The 24,752-nt window shown below is 35.3% G+C and overlaps 2 protein-coding genes across 2 annotated transcripts; one reads left to right on the top strand and one right to left on the bottom strand.

Moving 5' to 3' along the window:
- Positions 1-5,483: 5,483 nt before the first annotated feature.
- Positions 5,484-7,559, top strand: LOC108671542 (mite group 2 allergen-like Ixo r 2). Its single transcript, XM_018159097.1, has 5 exons — positions 5,484-5,543; positions 5,716-5,810; positions 6,135-6,239; positions 6,466-6,641; positions 7,097-7,559. The coding sequence occupies exons 2-5, from the start codon at positions 5,738-5,740 to the stop codon at positions 7,181-7,183; spliced, it is 441 nt and encodes a 146-aa protein (XP_018014586.1). The 5' UTR covers positions 5,484-5,543; positions 5,716-5,737; the 3' UTR covers positions 7,184-7,559.
- Positions 7,560-10,485: 2,926 nt separating this feature from the next.
- LOC108671538 (NPC intracellular cholesterol transporter 2-like) lies at positions 10,486-13,494 on the bottom strand. The gene is made up of 4 exons (XM_047883433.1): positions 13,251-13,494; positions 12,054-12,158; positions 11,673-11,851; positions 10,486-11,192 (listed from the first exon to the last, which is right to left on the bottom strand). The coding sequence occupies exons 1-4, from the start codon at positions 13,450-13,452 to the stop codon at positions 11,106-11,108; spliced, it is 573 nt and encodes a 190-aa protein (XP_047739389.1). The 5' UTR covers positions 13,453-13,494; the 3' UTR covers positions 10,486-11,105.
- Positions 13,495-24,752: the final 11,258 nt, after the last annotated feature.

The raw sequence follows: 24,752 nt of genomic DNA, 5'->3' as shown, positions 1-24,752 counted from the left end.
ATTTAACACACTTCTTCCTGTCCTATCGATCTAAAATTTTCCACACTTGCGTAAAGTCGGACGCATGAATCTATTGACAGGCTAAATAATTTTGAAAAATTTAATATATTTTGATTTTTAAAAACAAAACTCAAAAATCAATTATTTGATAATAAAATTAGAAATTCATTGTACATGTGTAACATCTGAGGCACTGAATTCTTTAGAAGTGTTGTTTTTAAAAAGTAAATTTTAAACGCGTAATATTATTATTTCAGGGCTATTTTTATAATTAGAGTAATTTTCCTTCATGTGAAACTAACCTTTAACTTTGATAAAGATCTCTGCTTATCAATGATAAAGATCTCTTTGGATATTCGACCTGCAGCCCTGACACGCGGTTCCGGCGTGAGAATCACCAGCTGCGAGATACGTTGTCTCGGTTACACCATTATTTCAACTCATGCACTAATTTGAGTGATATTAAATAGTTAAGCCAGAAAAAATGCCCGTTGAGAATCCAAAATTCGCAAAATTGTTTTAATAGTGACCACAGTGAGATTTGTTATTTTTCGTTTAAATCGAAGCAATTTTTTTTAACAAAACGTGTTTAAAAAAAATCAGTTATTAGTGCTCATTGACTTTGAATAGATGTACATAAAGAATAATATTAGTGTAGGTTAAGAGAAGCTGTTCTTTAATACAAGTTTGAGTGAAGACCAGAGACGATTGTCTTAATGTTTATTGACGATTTTCTTAATGTTTTTTTACGGCTTAAAAGCGAAACTTTAGACAAATCCGGCGATTTGTCAGGACGTCGAGTACTCTCGGAGTAATTTAAATTTCGATTCTGAGTTGTATCTAAGATACCATTTGTATGTACTTAAGTCATTTCTAAATTTCAATTTTATAAGCACCAAAAATAACTCCCTACCTACTTGATAATGGATATGGCATATTCAGAACGTCGTAAATTCTGATGAAATGTCTCCCGGAAACCTTATATTTGAACTTTCCAATCCCACTAAAAGCCACATTTGCCAAATAGAAGAAAACAACAAGAAAATCGTCCATAATATATACTCTCTGATCATTAATGAATCTTGCATTAAAGACTAATACTTGTACATAGGGACTAATGAGTTTAAATTGGAAATTGAAAAAATATATGTTTGAAAATTGCGTAATTTCATATTATTCAATTTTGCGCGCTAAAATAATTTTACGCGTCACTGATGTTTTGTCTGTTTTTTTTTAATTTTGAGTTAAGTAAAAGGGTTCAGAATTATCGAGCCTAGTCTATTTAGCGCTGCCGAATTAAATGGGAACAGAGATGAAAACGTTTAAAGACTAAACTTTCATTTATTATTAATAATGTTTGTACACCAAAAAATGTTAAAAGTCGCTTCTTGCACTTTGAATTGATAGTTTTGCTTGTTAAAACCATAATGTCCATAAACCGGTTTCACTATAGGCATCTTACCGTCTCAATTTTTTTTATTAAATACCCAATGTGCTTGAAAAACAAATTCTAGGAATTTGAGAAAAATGGGCTGGCAATCTTGAGCAGCGTTCAACAAACGTTTGAGTAATACAATGAATTTTATATTTTAGAATTTTCTACAAATAATGCACTGTATTCGTTTTTTTGCAACTTACGGAAATCCTTCCACAAAAAAGTTTATTTCATGTCAAATAAATTGCTTTTGTTACCTTATTTTAATTCGAAAGCCCTTTGTGATTCTCGATCACCCTAACCTTCAACTGAGTGAACTTGGCTGACAAATTTGATGAAACTTCTCGTATGAATTTTTAAAGGATGTTTTCTAAATTTTATTGTGGGACTCTTCCATAAATTTTTGTGACATTATAAACATTAGTCAAATGCTTTCAAATTTCAAGATTGCGTTCGGAAGACCTCGTGCGGCTCGAGTAAGGAGGAGTCTTAAATAAGTGTCAACAGAAATAAACGACGAGAACTGCAATAAGATTTGTGTCATAATACATAGGAAATCAGTTATTAGTCCACGTGTCAGGCAATTACATTGAAATAATAATCCGTAACTTTTTATAGAATTTATACTGCATGGCAGAAAATATTGCAGTAGGAGATAGTTATCAGTGCTGAAGATCGTTATCGCTGACACTTTATCTAGTAATCAGTCTTCGTGGGAAGTTCTCCTGAGAAGGTGAAGGCTGCAGCAGAATTGTCATATGCCCAGAAACTGTCTGATATCTATAATATATTCTAAACGATCATGCTTTGACTTTTAAACTTTAATATTCTCTTGTCATGATATCTTTTGACATGACACTATAATGATTCACACTGAACATAATCAAATTTATTCAACGCATTTTTAGAACAATGCTTAAAGAGATGAAAATATTAATGGTAGTTGATATAGCGTCTGCGAACTTTTTTCTGTCTGAACTTTTTTGTACATGCATATCAGAATTAGGTTGCAGCTTACACCCTCTCAGGGGTAACCTTCCCACGAAGACTGATTAACAAATGAGGCGTCAGCACTAACGATCTTGACGATATTCTCATCACTGATAAAGATCTCCTACAGTAACATTCTATAATGCCAGATAGATTTCAATGAATACTTGTTTTAACCTGTTACGAGGATTATTGTTTCAATGTGATTGCCTGACATCTAAAATACTAACTGATTTCCTGTATATTATGACACCCCCTATTATATTGCAGTATAATTCACTATGTTGGCACTAAGTTAAGACACCATACGAGGTATTCCGAACTCAATCGCGAAATTTAAAACCATTTCGACAGAAATCTACAATGCCAGGAAAATTGATGACAGCGTCACACAATGAAATTTAGAAAACAACGCATAAAAAATTCGTTTGAGCAGTTTGATCAATTTTCACAGTACATTTGAGGATTGAAAGATAGTATAAGCGAGAATCTCGAAGGCCATTCAAACAAAAATAGGGAAACAACGGAATTAATTTGATTTGAAATATACTTTTTATTAAAGAATGTCCATAAATTTCCAATACAGTTCATTAGTTGATGAAAATTTGAAGCAAGATTGAAGATAAAACATATAATATTCATTAGTTAACTCAAACGTTTGTTGAACGCTGCCCGAGATTGTCAGCTGTTATCTCTGAAATATCACATCCAAAAAACGAATTTCAAGAACTAAATTTCTCAAGTTCATCGGGTTTCGAATTCAAGAAGATCAAACTGAGACAGTAAGCGCGAATAGTTCAATGGGTTTAAAGATATTATGGTAAAAAAAAACAGAAATTTCTATTCAAATGGAAGAACACAGTTAATTAGCTTGCATATTTTAACAATTTTTGGTTTACAAATCATTTTATTAATAAATGAAAGTTAATTTTTTAAGTTAAATTAAGAAGTTAAGTTAAATTATAACGCTTTCTTATCGATTTTTAATTAATTCAGCAGCGCTGTAGACTAAACAAAACATCAGTGGCGTATGTAATTTTTAAGAAGGCGACATTACATAATATGAAATTATATAATTTTCAGGTAGTATTTTTAAAATCAAATTAAAACTGATTAGTCTCTTTCTATGTACAGCTTGGGATCAGCTTGACAAAATTGAAGGTCAGGGAGAGTTGATTGGATTTTCAAGATCTATGAACAATAATTACTGATATATTGTTAAAAAAAGTTTTCTTCAACACGCGAAAAAATAACAGATCCAATACGGGTCATTAGTAAAACAATTTTGGAGTTAGCGACGTTTATTAGGTTGCTTTTCTGGCTTTTTTTTTCTCTTATAAAATAAATTAGCGCACGAGTTGAAATAATATGCTGTAACCAAGACAAAATATCGAGCAGCTGGCGATGCTCACGGTGGAATTAACCGCGTGTGAGGCTGTAGGTCGAATATCTGAATAGATCTTTATCATCGATAAACAAACAACTTTATCAAAGTTTTAGATTCAAGGTAATTCCCGTAATTATTAAAATAACACTGAAATGTTATTTCAACTGATGAAATGATCGTTAATAGAATGAGTGTTAATAAAATGATTGTTACTGAAATAATTGTTAATAAAATGATTGTTAATGAAATAATTGTTAATAAAATGATTGTTATAGAAATAATTGTTAATGGAATGATTGTTAATGAAATGATTGTTAATGAAATGATTGTTAATGAAATAATTGTTAATGAAATAATTGTTAATAAAATGATTGTTATAGAAATAATTGTTAATGGAATGATTGTTAATGAAATGATTGTTACTGAAATGATTGTTAATGAAATAATTGTTGATGAAATGATTGTTATCAAAATGATTGGTAATGAAATGATTGTTGATGAAATGATTGTTACTGAAATGATTGTTAATGAAATAATTGTTACTGAAATGATTGTTACTGAAATGATTGTTACTGAAATGATTGTTACTGAAATGATTGATAATGAAATGATTGTTAATGAAATGATTGTTAATGAAATGATTGTTACTGAAATGATTGTTAATGAAATGATTGTTAATGAAATGATTGTTAATGAAATGATTGTTAATGAAATGATTGTTAATGAAATGATTGTTACTGAAATGATTGTTAATGAAATGATTGTTAATGAAATGATTGTTACTGAAATGATTGTTACTGAAATGATTGTTAATGAAATGATTGTTAATGAAATGACTGTTAATGAAATGATTGTTAATGAAATGATTGTTAACAAAATGATTGTTAATGAAATGATTGATAATGAAATGATTGTTAATGAAATGAATTTTAATGAAATGAATGTTAATGAAATGAGTGTTAATGAAATGATTGATAATGAAATGATTGTTAATGAAATGAATTTTAATGAAATGAATGTTAATGAAATGAGTGTTAATGAAATGATTGTTAATGAAATAATTGTTGATGAAATGACTGGTATTAAAATGATTGTTGATGAAATGATTGCTAATGAAATGATTGTTAATAAAATGATTGTTAATAAAATAATTGTTGATGAAATGACTGGTATTAAAATGATTGGTAATGAAATGATTGTTGGTGAAATGACTGTAATGAAATGATTGTGAACTGGTTAATAATGAAATTATTGTAAATGATATGATTGCTGATGGAAAGCGAGTAGTGTTTGAAACCTATTATATTGACACTGAATTTGTCGGAGTTCCTCAGATGCCAAAGAACACGAACAAATGCAATCCATTAACCATTTGTTTTTTACTCGTTATAATTTATAATGAATAAGCAATAAACAAGTAACTATTAAGAATAGCTAATAGTTTTTCCCTTCAAACAATATTCACCCATAATTGCTTTTAATAGTGCCGATAAGTGTTTGCCGTACAATTTTCTTACTTACAGGAACATTTTCAGGATTTTAGAAGTATAACCGAGGCAATTACCGTTATCTACAGAAATTTATTTCAGGCGTGACGATAAAGAAATGAGGCGTGTGAATAAAAAGCACATGCTTCCGCATATGCAGGAATATAAGCTCAATTAACCAACTCATCACTGCCCAGACTCAATTGCACATCGTTGCCTCGAACAGCGACTACTGGAAAAGAAGGTAATGCAGCTATATAGATGAACTCATATATGTATAGTACCGTTTACTAGTTGATATTCCGGTGAAAGGTCTTTCATGTCTCAGGCTTACAGAGCTATGTGTTTTCTGTGATGAAGTTCGAATTTTGTTTTGATTTACCAGGCGATCCAATAATTTAATTTTCAACTTTCAGATTCTCGCCAATCTCATACAAGATGAAGTCGACATTGGCTCTACTGCTGGTGGCTCTCGCCCATGCTGTGCTGGCAACAGAGTTCCAGGATTGCGGTGAGTTGATATTAATCATTAAAATAATCAGTTAGGACCTCCGAAATCAGACATATTCTGCTACGTGCTACCAACAGTAGTTCTGGAACAGATTTGAGTTAACAATACTAGAATAGCGTAGCGCATTTGAAACATATACTCGTACATATGCGAATTGAGAAAACTCTTCCAGGAAAGTGCTTTCGTAGAATCTAACTTTAAACGAATTCAAATGTTTTGAACCTTTATGCATAGGTGTTTGCGAGAGAGAGACAAGAAAGAACAGAATATTGTTACGTGAATTCGACTTAAGCTGAGCACTTCTAGGGTTTATAACGTTTTTAGGTTCGGAAGCGTTGACCGTGGCACTTGAGGTGGAGAGTTGCGACATTCCTCCTTGCATCGTCAAAAGAGGCGACACGCTCAGCGCCACCATCCTCTTCACTGCTGGTAATGATGGCAGGAAGACCAATTCAAAAAATATTCCTAATTCTTATTATTTTGCTAGGAAACGTAGCTTAAGTAGACGCATTTGTAGGTCTACTTAAATAAAAAATTGCCATGGCATGCATCATGATAGATAATATAATACGCAACAGCTCTCATCTATTTTGCAACGTGCAATATTGTGCTGTTCTTACTTGCCTCATGTGTGATCAAAGTCTCTATCGTTCAGACCACGACGTCGAAACGATGACCGCGGCTGTAACGGCCAACATCGGTGGCATCGAAGTGCCGTGGCCCGGCTTCGATGACAACGCTTGTGCGTACCTTCTGGACGGTTGCCCTGTCGCTGGAGGTTCTCTGGCAAATTGGACTTATCCTGTCGAAGTTCTGCCTGAATATCCTCCGGTGAGTCATATTTTTATTGTTATTATATCTTGACGTATGCGCCGCTATGAACACAATACTTGTCAATATTCAAATCGAGGTTTGCTCTAACTCTAATTTGTAACTCACTGAGTATTACGAAAATTGTAATACGGAGAGACGTCGCAGAAAGATCATAACAAAGAAGATAAACTTCACATATCCGAGATATCGAAGAAACGCGAAAATCTCGGTTAATTCCTGAATATCATATTTGGAAGCAGCAAGAGATCTTCATAACTAACCTGGCCATGCAAAGTCAATACCATTAGTCATCTATAAAATCATACTCTTAACTTATCAAAGTCTAAGTCTTTATAAATGAGCCCTAGCAGTTTCCATGTGATAATGCAGTTTAAACTATCTTCTAATGGTGCTGTCGACATTGCTTCTTCTCTACGTGGTTAAACTTAATAAATAATTTAAATTTTTCTTAGATTACGACACTTGCCACCTTCCGTCTCCTGCACGACGGAGATGTGCACGACGAAGTCTGCCTCCAGGTGCCCGTCACAATTGTGTGATTTGTCGTTCTAGTGAGTGGTATGTCAGGCATGTGCATGAGAAGGACTAATAATGAAGGATAGTAATATTTTTTTTGTCACAAACTTTGTTGGTGATGTTAACCTGCGGCCAGCACAGCCAAGGGTATATTACTGCACTTTGTCATATTATTGAGTATTTGGAGCCGTAAATGCTGCGAATTTGTTGGCTTGTCACGTGCGGCAATCGATCATGTTGCATATCCGTTTTTAGCGGACCCGAAGACCTTTAAAACGCTTATAAATACGTAGAAAAATTAAAACAGGAACTGATTCCATATATGATCGTATGGAATGATATATACGGTGTGGTGGACAACGAAGAAATAGCGAAACATAATATACAGTTCATTCACAACTTCTCTTTTTCTTTTTCCTTGGGATCGATATTAACAGTCGCGCTAAACAACTCCAACAACAGGAGTTAAAGGTGGATACGATAAAATATGATGATGGTGATGGGAGTGTTAAATGAAATCTATTATGCGAATGTACACGCCCGATGTATGCGTGATGATCGCCTTGTTCTTAGGTAGCAATTAATAATAATTAATCTTCAGCAGTCCCTTTTTCTCCGTCCATGATTAATTTCAGCTTTGAAATTCAACACACGAAATTCTCGAAGCCATATGTTCAGTAACATATTGAGCAATATATGGGGACTTTCCTGGGAACAACAGCTGACACATTCCTTCCACTTCCTATATGGGTTGATCCCCAGCAAAAATACTGGCCTATGAGATACCACAAAACAATACTGGCAACGAGAAATCATTTTTATGAAAGGTTTAATATTGTTTCACATAGGAATTCGTTGAGACCATCTGAATGGAAGTTGAAGAGAACAATGCTTTGGATAAGGATTCCAGTTAGTGTTATTCCAGCATCATGACGCCATACCAGAACGTTTATATACTGTAAATTGAAGAAAAAGCTGTTAGTTTTTGCGTTCATTCGCAAATGAAATGCAAAGAAGAACATTCTAAAAAAAATTTGAAACGGGCTTCAGGTATGCGATTTATGAGCAAACTTAACTAAAAGTTTAATAGTTCCAAAATTCTAATATGATTTTTTTAGTAAAATTTAGTTTTTCGAAGTAGAAATGTTATTTGAGGGACTGTTGTGATGGTGCTACCGGATCTCACGTCTTTGCACAGTGACTCGAGAAAAATATCAACATTCTCCTAATGTATCTATATACTGCCAATCGCTCTCTATGTTTCAATGAAATATTCAGACAATCACAGAGTTTGAATACAAATATACAGGAGCTACGATCAACCCGCTAATGGTATTGACTCTGCATGGCCAGGTTAGTTATGAAGATCTCTTGCTGCTTCCAAGTGTGATTTTCAGGAATTTACCGAGATTTTTGCGTTTCTTCGAAATCTCAGATATATGAAGTTTATCTTCTTTGTTATGATCTTTTTGCGACGTCTCTCCGCATTAAAGTTTTCGTAATGCCCAGTGAGTTACAAATTAGAGTTGGAGCAAACCTCGATTTGAATATTTAGAAATAATAATTTCGAGATAATGACTATTATATTACCTCTTTGAATTAAGAATAATGAAAGTAGTTACAAATTTTGTACCCAGAAAATGAAATAGATATGTCTTTAATAGCTTAACTGCGAAAATATATTTGATAATAGACGAATGTATTGAAAACAATATTTATATTACTGAAAGTGAGAGCCCAACAATCATTTGAATTCTAGTTCACTAATGTATATAATTAAATAAATAAATAAAGATTCTCCCAAGGGCCTTCGAAAGAATCCCAATTTTTCAATTTCGATAATGCACGCGGTCACAGCACCTTGCGATGCTTCATATCCGTCATTTCTGCGAGCTGTCTTAAATTTTCTAGCGGGAAGTTCGCTTTAAAATATCGCATTTGATTTCCGCTAAGCTGTACACGACAAGAGATTGCCGTTCGGTGTTCAAAGCGGATGGAACATTTTTGTGTCGGCACCAGATATTCTTCTGCTTGCCTTCGCATACAAAAGGAATTGATAGTAATTGAGAACTCAGCCTACGCATTTTGATTACTTCTGCTTTTTCGAATACTTTTTTTTATGAGATAATTCTATTCCTTCCGAGGCATGACAAAACATAACAGATACACACCAGCATAGGTTAAAATATAATAAATAAATATAATTAAAGTAAAAGAATTAGCGGAAGCAAAATTTTTCCCAACATTGCAAATATGTTCATGCATGATTGGTCAAATAATTTTACAGCTTGATAATTTTTATTGAAAAGTCAGGTCGCACAGAAAACTTTTGTCTGGTAATCTCTTCCTTTTAGAATGAATATCTTCTAGAATCTAGAGCTTTGAAATATTTTTAATTTTTCCAGCTTTGTCATATTTATACGCATGCATGTGGTTACGACGCACGTCTCTCCACAAAGAACCTGTTGTGCTACGGATTGCTTTAATGCAGTCTATCATTAATATGGCGCATCCGCCGGGGCAAGCTCGACAATTGCGTAGAGCGATGCTTCATCAACATGAGAGCTTCTGTCTCCTGACAAAACAGCCGCTCAGATTCAGACGAGATAAGAAGAGCCTTCGTCTCGCCAAAACCTGTCAAAAAATGCGAGTGCAGCTCCTCCATATACGAGTAAAAAGGACCGCCATTTTCTTGAATCGCATTTGCTTCTCCACGGCAAGAAGATCCGAGGATTTGAAAATGCATTCTTCCACGCCGGGACTTTAGGCCAGGAAACTTGCGGCATTAGATGTGTTTTACGTTTAAATAAAATCCTCAATTTCTTAATTTTTTTCTAATATGGTTTAGAAAATCCTAGAAATGTTTACTTATTTTGGCATTGTCTGTGTCTTTTGAGCCGGATACAAGAACTTAAGCAATGTAAGCAATATTATTTTATATTGCCAGCAATGTGTTGCCAATGCTCTAAAAGTTGAGGTTCCAACAGCTGTCACTCCGATAGGCTTCGCAATCTCCTGCAAAGACTTCACCAAGCCTGGAATGTTAAGAGAATACACTTTTAATCTGATCCGCAGCTTTTTATTTCTCATACACTCATGAATTTAAGTTAATTACAACGAATTTGTTTTCATTTAGATGATCGCCTGTTTCAGTTAACTATTTATATATGCTCATAATACGAGCATACGAGTGCCATGCACGAATGCTTGTTGCCACATATCCGTTTATGTATAAGTAAATAATTATGCTAAAATAATTGCTCACATCGTAAACTAATTTCCTTGAGAAGTATTTGGAAGACCTGCACCTTTAAGAACTATACGAGTGCCATGCACGAATGCTTGTTGCCACATATCCGTTTATGTATAAGTAAATAATTATGCTAAAATAATTGCTCACATCGTAAACTAATTCCCTTGAGAAGTATTTGGAAGACCTGCACCTTTAAGAACTTAAAGGTGCAGGTGTTCAAAATTATTCAAATCAGGAAAGTGATGTTTAAGAATTTTTTGCTCGTGAAAATTTTTATTTGGCAACAAAATCTATTGCGTGAAGCGTTATAAACTTTGGAAATAAGACTAAATAAAGCATGGTATGTAATATTATATGCGATTTTATAAAAACTGCCTATAAATTTGAAAGATGTCCTCAAACTAAACCCTTTATTGACGAGGAGCACGAATCGAGAAGCCCGACATCATTTAGTGATGGCAACAACATTCCTATAAAGTGGCATTTGAAATTTGGTAATAGACAAATACATAAATGTATAGCCAATTATAATAGACAAATACATAAATGTATAGCCAATTATAATAGACAAATACATAAATGTATAGCCAATTATAATAGACAAATACATAAATGTATAACTTTGTATGTGCTCTTCTTAAGTGCAGGGCAGACTTTTGATCTAGAATTCAGCCAGCCAACCGATGCGGAATTCAAACAAGATGGACGGGAACCTTGACACAGACTTCCGTGAAGGAAATATCCTCGTTCAGCATCTTGAACGTCACGATCGTGCTAATCTGCAAATATTAAACATGAGATAGCATTTGGCATCAGATTGCAGTAGATTTAATTCTTAGTGTTCGTAGGTATTGATGAGTCGTTGGTTACTGCCGTTATTGCCAAGAGACATAATTTGTAGAATTTTGAATTGTCTTAACAGTAAAAATACAAAAATTCGAATATTCCTTCAATTTGGTCTAACTTTACTGCAAATATCTTTGATTTACCTGGATAGTAAACAATTCAATCACACAATATTTCCTATCAATTAAAATATATTCGTGGCTCTCTAAATTTATTGTAAAGATTGAATAATACTCACGGCAGGATAGGCTTCAAGGACCTAAACTTCATACCCCCAGCAGAGTGGCAATACTCACGGCAGGATAGGCTTTAAGGACCTCCACTTCATACCCCCAGTGGAGTGTCAATACTCACGGCAGGATAGGCTTTAAGGACCTCCACTTCATACCCCCCAGTGGAGTGTCAATACTCACGGCAGGATAGGCTTTAAGGACCTCCACTTCATACCCCCAGTGGAGTTGTGTTGATGCCGTGAAGGGACATTTGCTCGAAGATAAATGCCGACAAGCGTCCGTGTCGAAACCTGGCCACGGCACATCGACTGGGCCAATCAGGGCCGTGATGCTGGCAGTGAGGCGGGTGCCATCATTCTCTGTATAGGGTATGTTGTTCAATGTCTGTTTTTATAGACTGATTTCTCATACTGAACCTTTGAAAAACTGCTTTCATTTCTATGTTAATTTGAATTTCACGGCTTCTACAAAAAATTAATCACAAAATTTTAAACAGTCGAAAGTTGCTTGTTAAAGAACTATTAAACTATTACACATGAATGTATGAAATCTTTAACGAACTCGGGTAGAAGTCAAGCGTCACGTTGAAGGAGTCGCCACGTTGGAAAATGCAAGGCGGGACATCGCAGTTAGGGATACCCAGCACTACGTTCGAGGCGGCAGACCCTGTTCAATATTGTATAATTGGTGGGTGATCGAATATGTTTTATGTTTTCTAATTAATTAATACGTGGAAAAGAAAGAAAATTCAGGACTATGCATCGAAGTTATCGAATTTTGATACATAAATGTCAGTATAGTGTCAATGGTGTTAATGACACATCAGGTGTCACTGAACATAAACCGCACCTAACTGGCCACTCATCAATAAAAGCTGCTTAATACTGGCCAGAACTACGGTTTTTAGGGTCGATTTACTAATAATAACAACGAAGTTATATTATTAGTGTAAGTCTATAAAATAGAGCGTTTATATTGATAGTCGGCGACATAAGAACTGTGGCGTACTTAAGTGACGTTGACCTCAGGGCCTATACTTTCAAAAAAAGTTAAGAGATCGTAAGCTCATCTGCCAATCATTGACGGCCTCTCAAGCAATATCCATCAATCATAGACAAGATATAGTGCGTAAGTACTTACGTTCACTTAGCGAGTTTTGAAAGTATGTGTTCGAGGCGGCAGACCCTGTTCAATATTGTATAATTGGTGAGCGATCGAACATGTTTTATGTTTTCTAATTAATTAATACGTGGAAAAAAAGAAAATTCAGGACTATGCATCGAAGTTATTGAATTTTGATACATAAATGTCAGTATAGTGTCAATGGTGTTAATGACACATCAGGTGTCACTGAACATAAACCGAACCTAACTGGCCACTCATCAATAAAACTGCTTAATAGTGGCCAGTACTACGATTTTTAGGATCGATTAACAAATAATAACAACGAAGATAGAATATTAGGGTTAGTATATCAAATAGAGCGTTTATATTGATGGTCGGCGACATGAGTACTGTGGCATACTTAAGTGACATTGACCTCGGGATAGTAGTTTGTATTCTAGTAACGGCAGTCGTTTCTAACCCCCACTTGAGATACCTGAAATTCCCGCATTAAGGCTTTCAGGTACACTCTGTTCTAAAGGTATTCTTGAAATGTTCATCCTGATAAAAAAAATTTGTAAACAATAAAAGCAGCTCGATTATTATTGATAAATAGTTATTGTTAAAACCATTACTGAGCGATGAATTACTCACCACAATCCTGGTATTCGGTGGCGGCTGCGCAGCTCAATGCGAAAAGGAAGATTACAATGCGCATACTGGCTACACTCTGATATGTCTGATTAAATAAAAACGAACGTTGCTTTTGATGAAACCGATTATTCGATGGATTGGTGGGTAATAATAGTCTGATAGAAATATAAAATCCATGTTTAAGACAAAGAATGTATTTCATAATTTGCTGGGAAATAAGTGACCTCAAATATTGCAAGGACTGGTTCCCACGCAGTTCAAAAATATTTGGAATGCTTCCTAACATTAAGTTCATTTTACTGCTCACAAGCAATCAATATTGTGCTACTAATAAATGAAATCACATGTATTCGCTAAAATTGATGTTGCTTTGAAACCAAACTTCACAAACAGGACTCGGTTAAAACTTGTTAGTATTTCAGCATGCATCTGTTAAATGTTACAATGGCTGTGAGCCGAAGCCTATATAGATAGGGGTAATATTTAATTACGGCATCACAACACTCACGATCACGCCAAAAGTTTGAGGAAAAGTTTGACATCACTTAGGTGCGTGCTCAAGGTTTAAAGCAAATGCTACATTACATCATTCATGCTCATGCTCAAGTTTTAAAATAAATGCTGCATTACACCACTCATGCTTACGCTCCAAAACGAACATAAATGCTGCATTACACCACTCATGCTCACGCTCGAAAACGAACATAAGTGCCACATTACACCACTCATGCTCACGCTCGAAAACGAGCATAAATGCCACATTACCCCACTCATGCTCACGCTCGAAAACGAACATAAGTGCCACATTACACCACTCATGCTCACGCTCGAAAACGAACATAAGTGCTGCATTACACCAACATGCTCACGCTCGAGGATTTGAACCCGGACACTCGCCTCTTCAAAGTCCTAAAATCTGAACCTCGAAGTAGGATTACTCTTTTATAGACATTATCTGCCCGACACCTGCGTCCGGGAAAAATCTGGCCACATTTGCTTAAAAATTAAAAAATAAGCAATGAATAAAATGTGTGAATATCTAAACTTTTATCAAGGGCCACGCAGCTCGAGCTTGTGAACAGGACTGCCATGTGCCACCTGGAGCGTTTGAAAAACCCACGTCGTCCTATTGATAGCATGAAAAAATTTCTTATTTCCGTGTTATGGTGAGAGTTTAAATAAATTTAATGTAGCCCTTATGGTATGTTTTGCCATGGGTTAATCATTTTTATTATCATAAGATCGTATTTTTAGCGCATTTTATCATTTATGAAAAAAATGCACTATTGTGCTCGTCATGTCCATCTGTCTGTCCGTCCGTGACTTCACGTTTCCGTCGACGAGAAAATGCGCTCTCTGTCACTAACTGCAGTGAGTAATGAGTTATTTTTTATTTAATGATAGCTGTATCTTGAAATTACGAAGAAGTACGACTTCTTTCATTACATTTTTGAAATTAAATACATTACCCAGTAGTACCATAGATATTATTGGTAATGATTGGAACTGTGTTTATTGTTTCTATACGTAGTGATCTATTTTACCTCGTTGTATCTTACGTTATAAATGGAAACTTTAAAAGTTAGTTGGAGGTGAATTTCGGCTTCAAACTAACAACTAAAGTGTGACATGAGCTTCAATTTCTGATGAAAAAATGTGACATTTCCCAAAATCTTATGACATCCTAATCCACGGTCAAGCTGGTGCGCCGTCTTGTTTAACGTGAATTTGTAGTTATGAAAAAAATTGAGCTTCCCTAGTATATGAGACTTTCCGTAGTGTCAAGATCTCCAATTGCGATTTTTGATTAAATCGTTGAGTATGGCGTGACCCTCCAGGGTTGCCAGATTACCTGAAAACGGCCAAGTCCACGGACTAAAAGGCTTATAATTCAATATTTACCGGTAAATTCGTAGGTTCCGGTGCAAAAATTAAGTTTTCACTTTTGTAATACTTTTTAAAAATATAATAAGGAAGAATCGACATCATAATTTTTTGCCGGACAACGCAAAAATAAAATAAAATAAATTGCGGACTTTGTCCGGAAAGAAGACCCTACAACCCACCGGCTGGTCGTGCTGCACTAAACGTGTTAAAGAAATAGAGAGAGTGCTTCACAAAAATTTCACAAAATAAGAGAACTAAAGTCAGATTTTTAATGTAAAGAATAGCTGAGACAAAAAAGACAATAATTTTCAATGTATTAATAAAATTTCAGCTTTCACCTGACGGCGTTCGTACGTCTTTCATGTTTATTATCACCACGTTACTTTGACTGACAATATAAACTGTCAAATGTTAATTGATATAAGAAATTTTTGATTCGCGTAAGAGAAATTGAAATTACTCACTCTGATTATTAATCACAGCAAAGCTTTAGCAAATTTGATAAGATTTTAAAGGAGGATTCGATATTTGAAATAAACTCATGGTGCTCTTTAGCAGTTCAGTTTTAATGTTTGTTGGATAAGATACCACAATTAAGGAATACGATCTAACGCGAATCGTATTAAATACCAGTTGACAACAACCAGTTAACGATAGCAAGTACCAGTTAATGATAGCAAGTACCAGTTAATGATAGCAAGTACCAGTTAATGATAGCAAGTATCAGTTAATGATAGCAAGTACCAGTTAATGATAGCAAGTACCAGCTAATGATAGCAAGTACCAGCTAATGATAGCAAGTACCAGCTAATGATAGCAAGTACCAGCTAATGAATGAGTCGCATCGGCTGCTTGTATAACAGAGCCTATGGCGTAAATGTGATGTTCAGCACAAGAATACGTCGTCTCGGCGACACCCCATTAACGTGGGCTGATTAACGTTCTCTCAAGCAGCTGCAAACACGAAGACTAATTAAAAAAATCGTGGAGACAATGTGAAAAGATTGAGACGTGAAAAGCAAAATAGTGGAAGAGGAGGCCGCACCGAATCTTAATGAACATTAATTCACGAATATTAGTTTTCAGGCACGTTGAAGGAAAGCTTAGAATTGCAATTTATAACCAATGCTGAAATCTTCATAAGAAGTGTAGAAAGATATGAAAAGACATGTATATATGCATAAAAATATTGTTGATAAAAAAATATATGTGTTGCACGAGTACTTCGTTGCAGAAGGATGAAGTTTTAACTATAGCTTATGCAGGCAATAAATTCTTCAGGCTCGATGTTATAATTCAACTTCAACCGCAGTAAACGATGCTATAGTTAATAGTATAGCGTAAGTAACAGATGTATAAGCCGCATACGATACCTTAAGCATGTTTGCTATTCAGCTACGATGGTTAGTGGCTATACAATTGGCTATACAATTATTTCAACAATAATGGAATCCTATGGGAAAACATGGAATCCAATGTTTGTTTACCGTTGGTTAAGATTTGAGCAGTTTAGTAAAAAATATATTAGGCTTTTCTCTCTGTATTCCGTAAAAACGACTAAATATTGTACACAACGTGTCAAAAATTTTCCCAATTGCAGATGTCCTTGTTGCCCTCTACCAGCCGCTTCACCGCCGTCCGACTAGAGCCGGTGTCAGGTCCGCACGCGCAGAATGCAATCCACGTCAGAGCGTCCGGACTTTTTGATACGCGCGAGTGAATTTTTTTCTTTTCATAATTGGTTTCAAGAATTGTGGTGTCAGAAGCACCTCTCAGCCTGATGCCTGTTAAAGCTGTGGGCGCGATGCGTGAAAGGGTATGAGCAATGACCATTAAATTGAGAGAATTCCCAACTAGAAGAGTTGCCCAAAGTGAGCTGAATTGTTTCCAACTGATTGCTTTGATCAATTTGGAAGAGGTGCGTGCGTGTCGAAATGTTGAACTTTTCTCGTTTAGTCTTATTTACAAACGCCGAAAAACCAAAGTAAATTTGCAACCGAATATCTCTGATTTGCATCATTTGGTGTAAAATATTCTATCTCTGGGGATCATGAATTTGAACAAGATTAGTTTTATTCAGTTCAATAAAGCTGGGATCATCAACTAATAAGTTTTATTTTTATGGCACGGGTCGAAAATATTCATAAAAGAATTCAGCCCCTCCTATTCATATGAGCGAATATAATTTTAATTTCGAAATATGGACAGAAGATGTGCAAATAAGAGCAAACAAACGCAAAATGCAAATTAATGCAAACAAATATTTAAATTTACCGTCGTATGAAGTATTTTAATTTGCAACTCTTAACGAGAAATCATCAAAATTTAATTTCTGTGTGGAACAAGGATTGTGGGCATGAATTTAGTCGAAAAAAAAAACTAAATAATTTAACGGAAAATTAACTGTTAATTTTAATTATAAATTTTCCAATTGTTTCTCATTCATATGTAGTTCCTTTGACCACAACTACTAAAACGCTGAATTTAAGCAATTTTCTACAATTTACAACATCCTGGGCAGCACTTACCGAATGAATACATAAAAGCAGTCATATCTCTTACGATTTCGTGACGATTTTGATCGTTTGAAGGTACAAACGGCATCGAACGATCGTTTGATCATTTAAAGGTATAAGCAGCATCGACTGATCGTTTGATCGTTTTAAGGTACAAGCGGCATCGGCTGATCATTTGATCGTTTGAAGGTACAAGCGGCATCGACTGATCGTTTGAAGGTACAAGGGGGATCGACTGATCGTTTGAAGGTAAAAGCGGCATCGACTGATCATTTGATCGTTTGAAGGTACAAGCAGCATCGACTGATCATTTGATCGTTTGAAGGTACAAGCGGCATCGACTGATCATTTGATCGTTTGAAGGTACAAGCAGCATCGACTGATCATTTGATCGTTTGAAGGTACAAGCGGCATCGACTGATCGTTTGAAGGTACAAGCAGCATCGACTGATCGTTTGATCGTTTGAAGGTACAAGCAGCATCTTGCCAAAAATTCGAAGGTTTTTATTTCGTCCCGGCCGCTGCCGTGCTCGGTCAAACGGAGTAGTTTTTCATGAGCCTAATTCCAGGCCTGGCAACTTTTGTTGACAAACGTCAACAACTTTTGAACATTCTAATGGCTGTTATTGAGAGCAAAGAAACGTTAGTTATGTCTTATGGGCAATCGATGTGTGTGTGTGTGTGTGTGTGTAGTGTCGAGGCCTCTACCGTAGGCCTGCCCAATGCTGATCATATGGGCATTAAATCACATCGCTTCGCATGCGTTGAATTGAGCTTATAGTCAATGAAGGTGATGAAGTGGGAATTTATAACGCATAGCTTTTATTATGTTATAGCACGATTTGAAAATAAACTTTTGTCATGCAGAAGGCTCGAGAATGAATATTTGCAATGTCAAATTTGCGAATCTTTTATTTCGAAAACATTTATTATCAGTGGAATGGAATGTGGAATCAGTGGAATCAGTATTTGGAATGATTATTCATGATTCAGTCATGACGTGATTCAGCATGAAAAAGTTTATAGATAGATGGGTTAAATTTGCAACTATTTTATGCCAAATACAGGATTCATGATTCGTTTTCTAACTGAAGCAATAATTCATGCGACAATCTTGAGTAAGTCAGCATAAAAATATTAAAGAAAAGCAATTTATCCCCATCTCGCTGTCCCTAACCCATAACTTTATAAGCATAGTTTTTAAACTGCAGCAATTATGTGAGGGACGATATTTCTTGCATTGTTTGCACCACAAACCATTAAACAAGACCAGCAATTGCGGAGAACAAGTTCAGTGCTCCCACTAACGAGGGACTCGACAGCAGGCGGGCGATCCAACCCCTGCACGACGATCTTCACAATCGTCGATATGAAGCCGTCCTGAGTCAGCAAGATGCTGCCCATAGATAAACTCGGTGCTTTAAGAGCTGCTGGCGGTTCTTAGATCGGCAGCTCGCTGAAAATAGATTTTAATTTTCTTGATTTCCTTCGAAGTTTTAAAGATCCCTAGCGGATTTGTGTGAGAAATATCGTCGTCGCGCAAATCGATGATGACGAATAACTGTCTAGTAAATTCTTGTAGATGACTCAATAAGCTGAAGGTTTGAGAGGGAAAGCAAAATCCTTGTACGTAATTGAAATTTTTCTGTAAATATTAAATATGCCGACCAAATTTCAGTTGAAGAACTACAAAAATCTAGAATGCTCCAGGATTCTATTTGACAAAACTCCATGAACAAAGCAGAATTCCTAAGATTTAAATCCAGTCTTTCATCACAAAGGAATGATAAGTGACCAAACCATAATCGTTACCTGCTTCTCCTCGATATGAAGTTACTTGAACAAGTGCTCGAGCTCAATTGAAATATCAAATTTATTTTAGGAGCGTAAGAGGCTCACTCCAGTTGATCCACGGAACAAATTTCTGATCTCGCTGCAAGAATCTTATCCTATTATAGTTTATGTACGTTTCGTTTATATTTTCAATACTTAATTGCTTGGACTATTACTACGATTACAACACGTAACTCTAAACTTGGTATTTTAATTAAGTAATAAATTTCCTTCCTACAAGTCTCTCAAATAGCTAGTAACACTCAATGTGAAAAAATTCAAGGCAAAAAATTAATCAACTGATCAAGGTATATGAGGAGTTAGAGACGCTCCCAAAATTTCTCACGTCGACATTCATTTTTACAGGATAATATTCATACATAGCCCCTAGTCAAGTCGATATTCGGAAAATGTTGCGATAAAAATGCCTCTCTAACAATCCGACATGTATGACATTTTTAGGGACCAGCTTATTAAGTACAAGAATCCATCAGGCTAATGACAAGGCTTGTTCATATTGCTCATAACTAGGATTGTCCATCTAGCTGCTAGATGGACATGCCTAGTTATGATCAATGACAAGCCTATTCATGAGCTAGATTCTAGCTCATGACTCGCAAGCAACAATATTTAGACCAGCCTCCGCAGTATCACTCCCGACACCATCAGGTTTCAGGGGCGACGTGTTGAAGGACCCGGTAAGAACTTTGGCCTGGATTTTCACCTTCTCATAAGTGCATAACTTGCATGGGGAGAGCCACTCGTCAAACACAAACATTCTTATGAGCATTCGTCAAGTTTGCCTCATCAGACGAGTTGGGTTTCTCTTTGCCGAGTGAGGAAACCCGTGAGTGCTTTGATGCGAGGTCGGTTCGTGTTGAAGCGTTGCCGCCCCGTAATTCTTGCTTTTTAAGAACTCTTCCTTTGAAGAGTTGGAGAGAGTTGAATGGCATTATTTAGCGCCTCATCTTAGCTGTAGTTAGGATGGTTAGCTGTGAGGTGCATTATGACACCTAATTATGACACGATAACGACAATTAGGAAGTTAGTTGAAAAATTCGTAACGTTGTAACTATGATGTGCAATGTAAATCAGGCACCAAAAGGTTTTATTTGCTGTAAGAAATATTATTAATATTTATTGTGTGAGTGAAACTTTGTATTCCAAATAATTAGAAATTTTTCTGCTGGACCAATGTGTCTGAAAATAGATTGGTTTATTCAATGAGCTTCTGAAATAATTTTTCATACTCTTGGTTGGAGAGAAGTCTGAGCAAAACATTCGACTTAGAAACAAAAAGGTTATATACGAATTTAAATTTATTTGCTTTAACATTAATGATGCTTCTAAACTTTGTACGTTTTTCATTAGATGGGCTGTCATTAGAGCCGCCTACATTTTTAGCTTATAAATATACTTTTATAAAATAGACGTACGTACGTTGCTTGGCTAGGAATTTTGTAAACAAACTTGGAAATTGAGACGCAGAACTCTTGCCGTTCTTTTCTTTGCGCAACAAAAGAAAATTTCGAGTAACAATGGTGCAACGAAAGCTGTTCAGGTGGACAAGCAAATGCGTGCTGGATGACAAGCAACGTTTGTTGACGAGAAATCCACACTTAGAAATTGTATGAGTCCTCCAAGGAAAGAGAATAGGACACATTTGAGAACTGAAAAAGTTCCCAAACTGTTCCTATCCATATTCCATTTTGCTAATCCTATTCCCATCCTTAAACAGTTCACATCCTTATTCCATTTTGCTAATTCTATTCCCATCCTTAAACAGTTCACATCCTTATTCCATTTTGCTAATACTATTCCCATCCTTAAACTGTTCCCATCTTTATTCCATTTTGCTAATACTATTCCCATCCTTAAACTGTTCCCATCTTTATTCCATTTTGCTAATACTACTCCCATCCTTAAACTGTTCCCATCTTTATTCCATTTTGCTAATACTATTCCTATCCATAAACTGTTCACATCCTTATTCCATTTTGCTAATCCTATTCCCATTCCCCAACTGTTCCCATCCTTATTCCATTTTGCTAATACTATTCCCATCCTTAAACTGTTCCCATCTTTATTCTATTTTGCTAATCCTAATCGCTGATCAGAAATAATAAGATAATAAATTATTATTGAGACCTGCAGTACGATTGAGGCCAAATATATTCCATAACCAGTTTATCTTCCCGTATATATTGAACTATATAAATGAATGCGTAGCACCAATAACAAAAGTTACGTTTTTTCCTTGCCAATACATAAAGTATTTTTACTTTATTTAACTGAAACTAAGTCCTAAATTTTGTTTAATATTATAGAAGGGTAGAGCAGTAGACTCAAACTTCATTTTATTACAAATATTGCTTGCGTAAACTTTGACCTTGTATCAGTAGTATATTAACCGGTAGTAGATCGCTGTTATTGTGCTCATCTCAGTCATATCTTCTCGTCGTTTCCTGTAAATTATATCAGTAAATAAACACCATATTTTTTTCAGATAATCTGTAATACAGAAAAAAACTGTAACTGAAACAGGAAATGAACCGCGATTCACTCAACAAAAATTGGCACTGATTCCAGAGATAGCCCTCGGAAAAGGTTCCTCTAGTTCCTCATTAATTTAAGGCACAGACTTGGGCCGACAGTAAAAGTTGGTGGAGCATCCAAGGAACGTTTGAGTGTCTCACAGGGCCGGTTTACTGCAGTGTCTACCGGGCAATGAAACTGTCTCACGAGCTGTTTACGGTCGCCCGGGCGGCCGTAACCTGCTGCTCTCAGCATTATGACCAATTAAGCTACAGTAAAAAGAAATGCATTACTAATCCAGTTTTACACTTACACAAGGAAAACTTTGGGATTGGTAGTAAGTGATGATTGATTTTCAGAATGAAGAGTGTCACTTGAAATCAAACATAGAGTTTTGATATTTTTAATTATTATTAAAGAAACGTTCAGATTTTTACAATTTAAACCCAAGAATGATGCTCACAGCTTCTAAAATTGCAGGTAAAATCATGAAGTTCAAATAAAGAACTATTTAGAGCCTCCATCTTTAAAACGACCTTGCTACCAAGGATTAATTCATTGTTTTCAATCCTATTAATTGATTCTAGGAGATCAATTATAATTATAAATAAGGTCGTCATGCGTATTTTCAAAATCAGGTCATTATTAATAAAAATGAATGGATAAGAACAACGCTTTGATATGCCACTGTTTTCTCTCACAAATGATCTGAAAAGTTGACAGAGTTACGTCAGTTCGAGCGTCCGTTCTTTTCAGTTTGTGGAAAGTTCTTTTACGGCAAAGTTTTCCAGAAAAGTTGTCTCATATTGGATCGGATTTTCCTACAGGACTTCGATTTGGTCGAGTTTTCATTGAAGACTTAGATTTGTCGGGTGGTTAGGTATCGAAGTCTTGGACAATAAAAGCTTTGTTTTCGATTGTTACAATTAGGAGCTTCGATACGATGTTTTTTCATGCGAGCAACCTTGAAGTGTGAGACTCTAGAGTGATTTGCAGGCATTATTAAACCAAAGTTTACTATTTTTTTCAACATGTAAATTAAAGTCTACTTACGGGTAATTTTCGAACGAAAAGTTTGTGTGGACTTTCAGATTATCATCATTAGAGATCACCAGCGAGAAAAAATACTCAAGTTTCCCATTCGCAGCACGTCACGAAAGTTAGCTCTTCTTCATGGCATGTCTAATGGGAGAAGTAAAAGTTCGATTTAAGAAGGTCAGGAACATTATTGCGAACATCTCATTAATTAACTTAATCCTACATAGGAAACTTACCAGAAATGAAAATTGCATTTATTAGTTTTATCCTAGCATATTTCCTGCGATTTTCTAATATCTTGTGCTGAAATCGAAGCTGTGCATTCTCTTTCAGCTACGACTTTAGGCAATAATAATTAACTTTCTTCAAAATCAATCGATCATAACCCTTATTTTTGTTGTTCTTTGATAAGTGTACACGAAAATTGTTTCTAGAAAAGACATTCCGTTATATTTATTAAATATTTATTTAGTAATGTTTCGGCATTCCGTTAAATGTGTCATCTTATTGACAAATATCACATTTTGCACACAAAAAAGATAACCACTAATTCCTTAGATCAATTTATACTCCATAAGTTCATATTAGGATTGAATCGATCAGAAAAATTTTTCTTTCGTTTACAATTTTGCTGCACATTTCGTTAGGGCCTGAAGCGCTCTTTGCAATTTCGTGCGCTCTGAGATCAACGAACTTCTACTAGTGTTACTCTTCACAAAATTGTGCTAAGGGCTCATTCTATTTGGGTCTGTTGGATACTAATTAGCCTTGCTGTCCAATTGCCGGCATCATGGAGTTATTGAAATAATCTGATTACCTTTGCTTTGGGACAAACTGAGTAATTAAAAGCATGAAGTACCACTGATAAAGCCTGATTTAGCGTGCGTGATTAAGCGATGTGACACGCTATGCTGGTCCTGGACAGAAAAAATGCATTATTTGGAAGAGGATTTTTGACAGCTTGGAGATCGACTTGGTACACTACAGTGGCTGCAATCATTTCAGGAATGCCGCTTTAGTCGTATGTAAATTATACAATTAACTGATATCTACACAAATGCACAGTGGCCATAGTAATTTCAGCTTTGTTTTTTCGAAAAACAAGTGGATAATTTTCAGTTTAATTTTGGATAATTTTGCTTTCTTTTCAAGAACCGCTATCGATTTCACAATGAAAATTATTGTGCATATATATTAGTAAATTCTACAGATTTGATGATAGATACAAAATTCTAAATCTATTTCTTCAAAAGTTACAATTAGTAAATTCTGCAGATTTGATGATAGATTCAAAATTCTAAGTCTATTTCTTCAAAAGTTACACGAAAATAACCGAAATGTGTTTTTTAATATAGTAATAAGTAATATATAAGTAATAACTATAAGTAATAAGTAATAACTATCGCAAGAGATGTAGGATCTCCACCAAACCCGAGAAACGAGTAAATTTCTCAGCTGAGCAGTGGCTGTACTAATTCTAGGTTTGAGAAATCTGATATTTGAAAATTAGGTTATTATAGTGCAAGCTTTAAAATAGAATAATTAATGCCGATTTTGTAGCGATAATCCCAACCGTTATATAGTTTTCTATATATTACAATGTCTAACTTCTCTACAGTCATTCAGGACATATCAAAATGAAATGAAATTAGAAACGCGACCACCAGATATCGGTTTTATACCATAGCCCATT

This window comes from Hyalella azteca, unplaced genomic scaffold (genome assembly GCF_000764305.2).
Source record: "Hyalella azteca isolate HAZT.00-mixed unplaced genomic scaffold, Hazt_2.0.2 contig12860, whole genome shotgun sequence".
In the NCBI taxonomy this organism is placed as follows: Eukaryota; Metazoa; Arthropoda; class Malacostraca; order Amphipoda; family Hyalellidae; genus Hyalella; species Hyalella azteca.
Note: the sequence above shows the minus strand (reverse complement) of the source record. Positions and strands in the feature narration are given on the sequence as shown.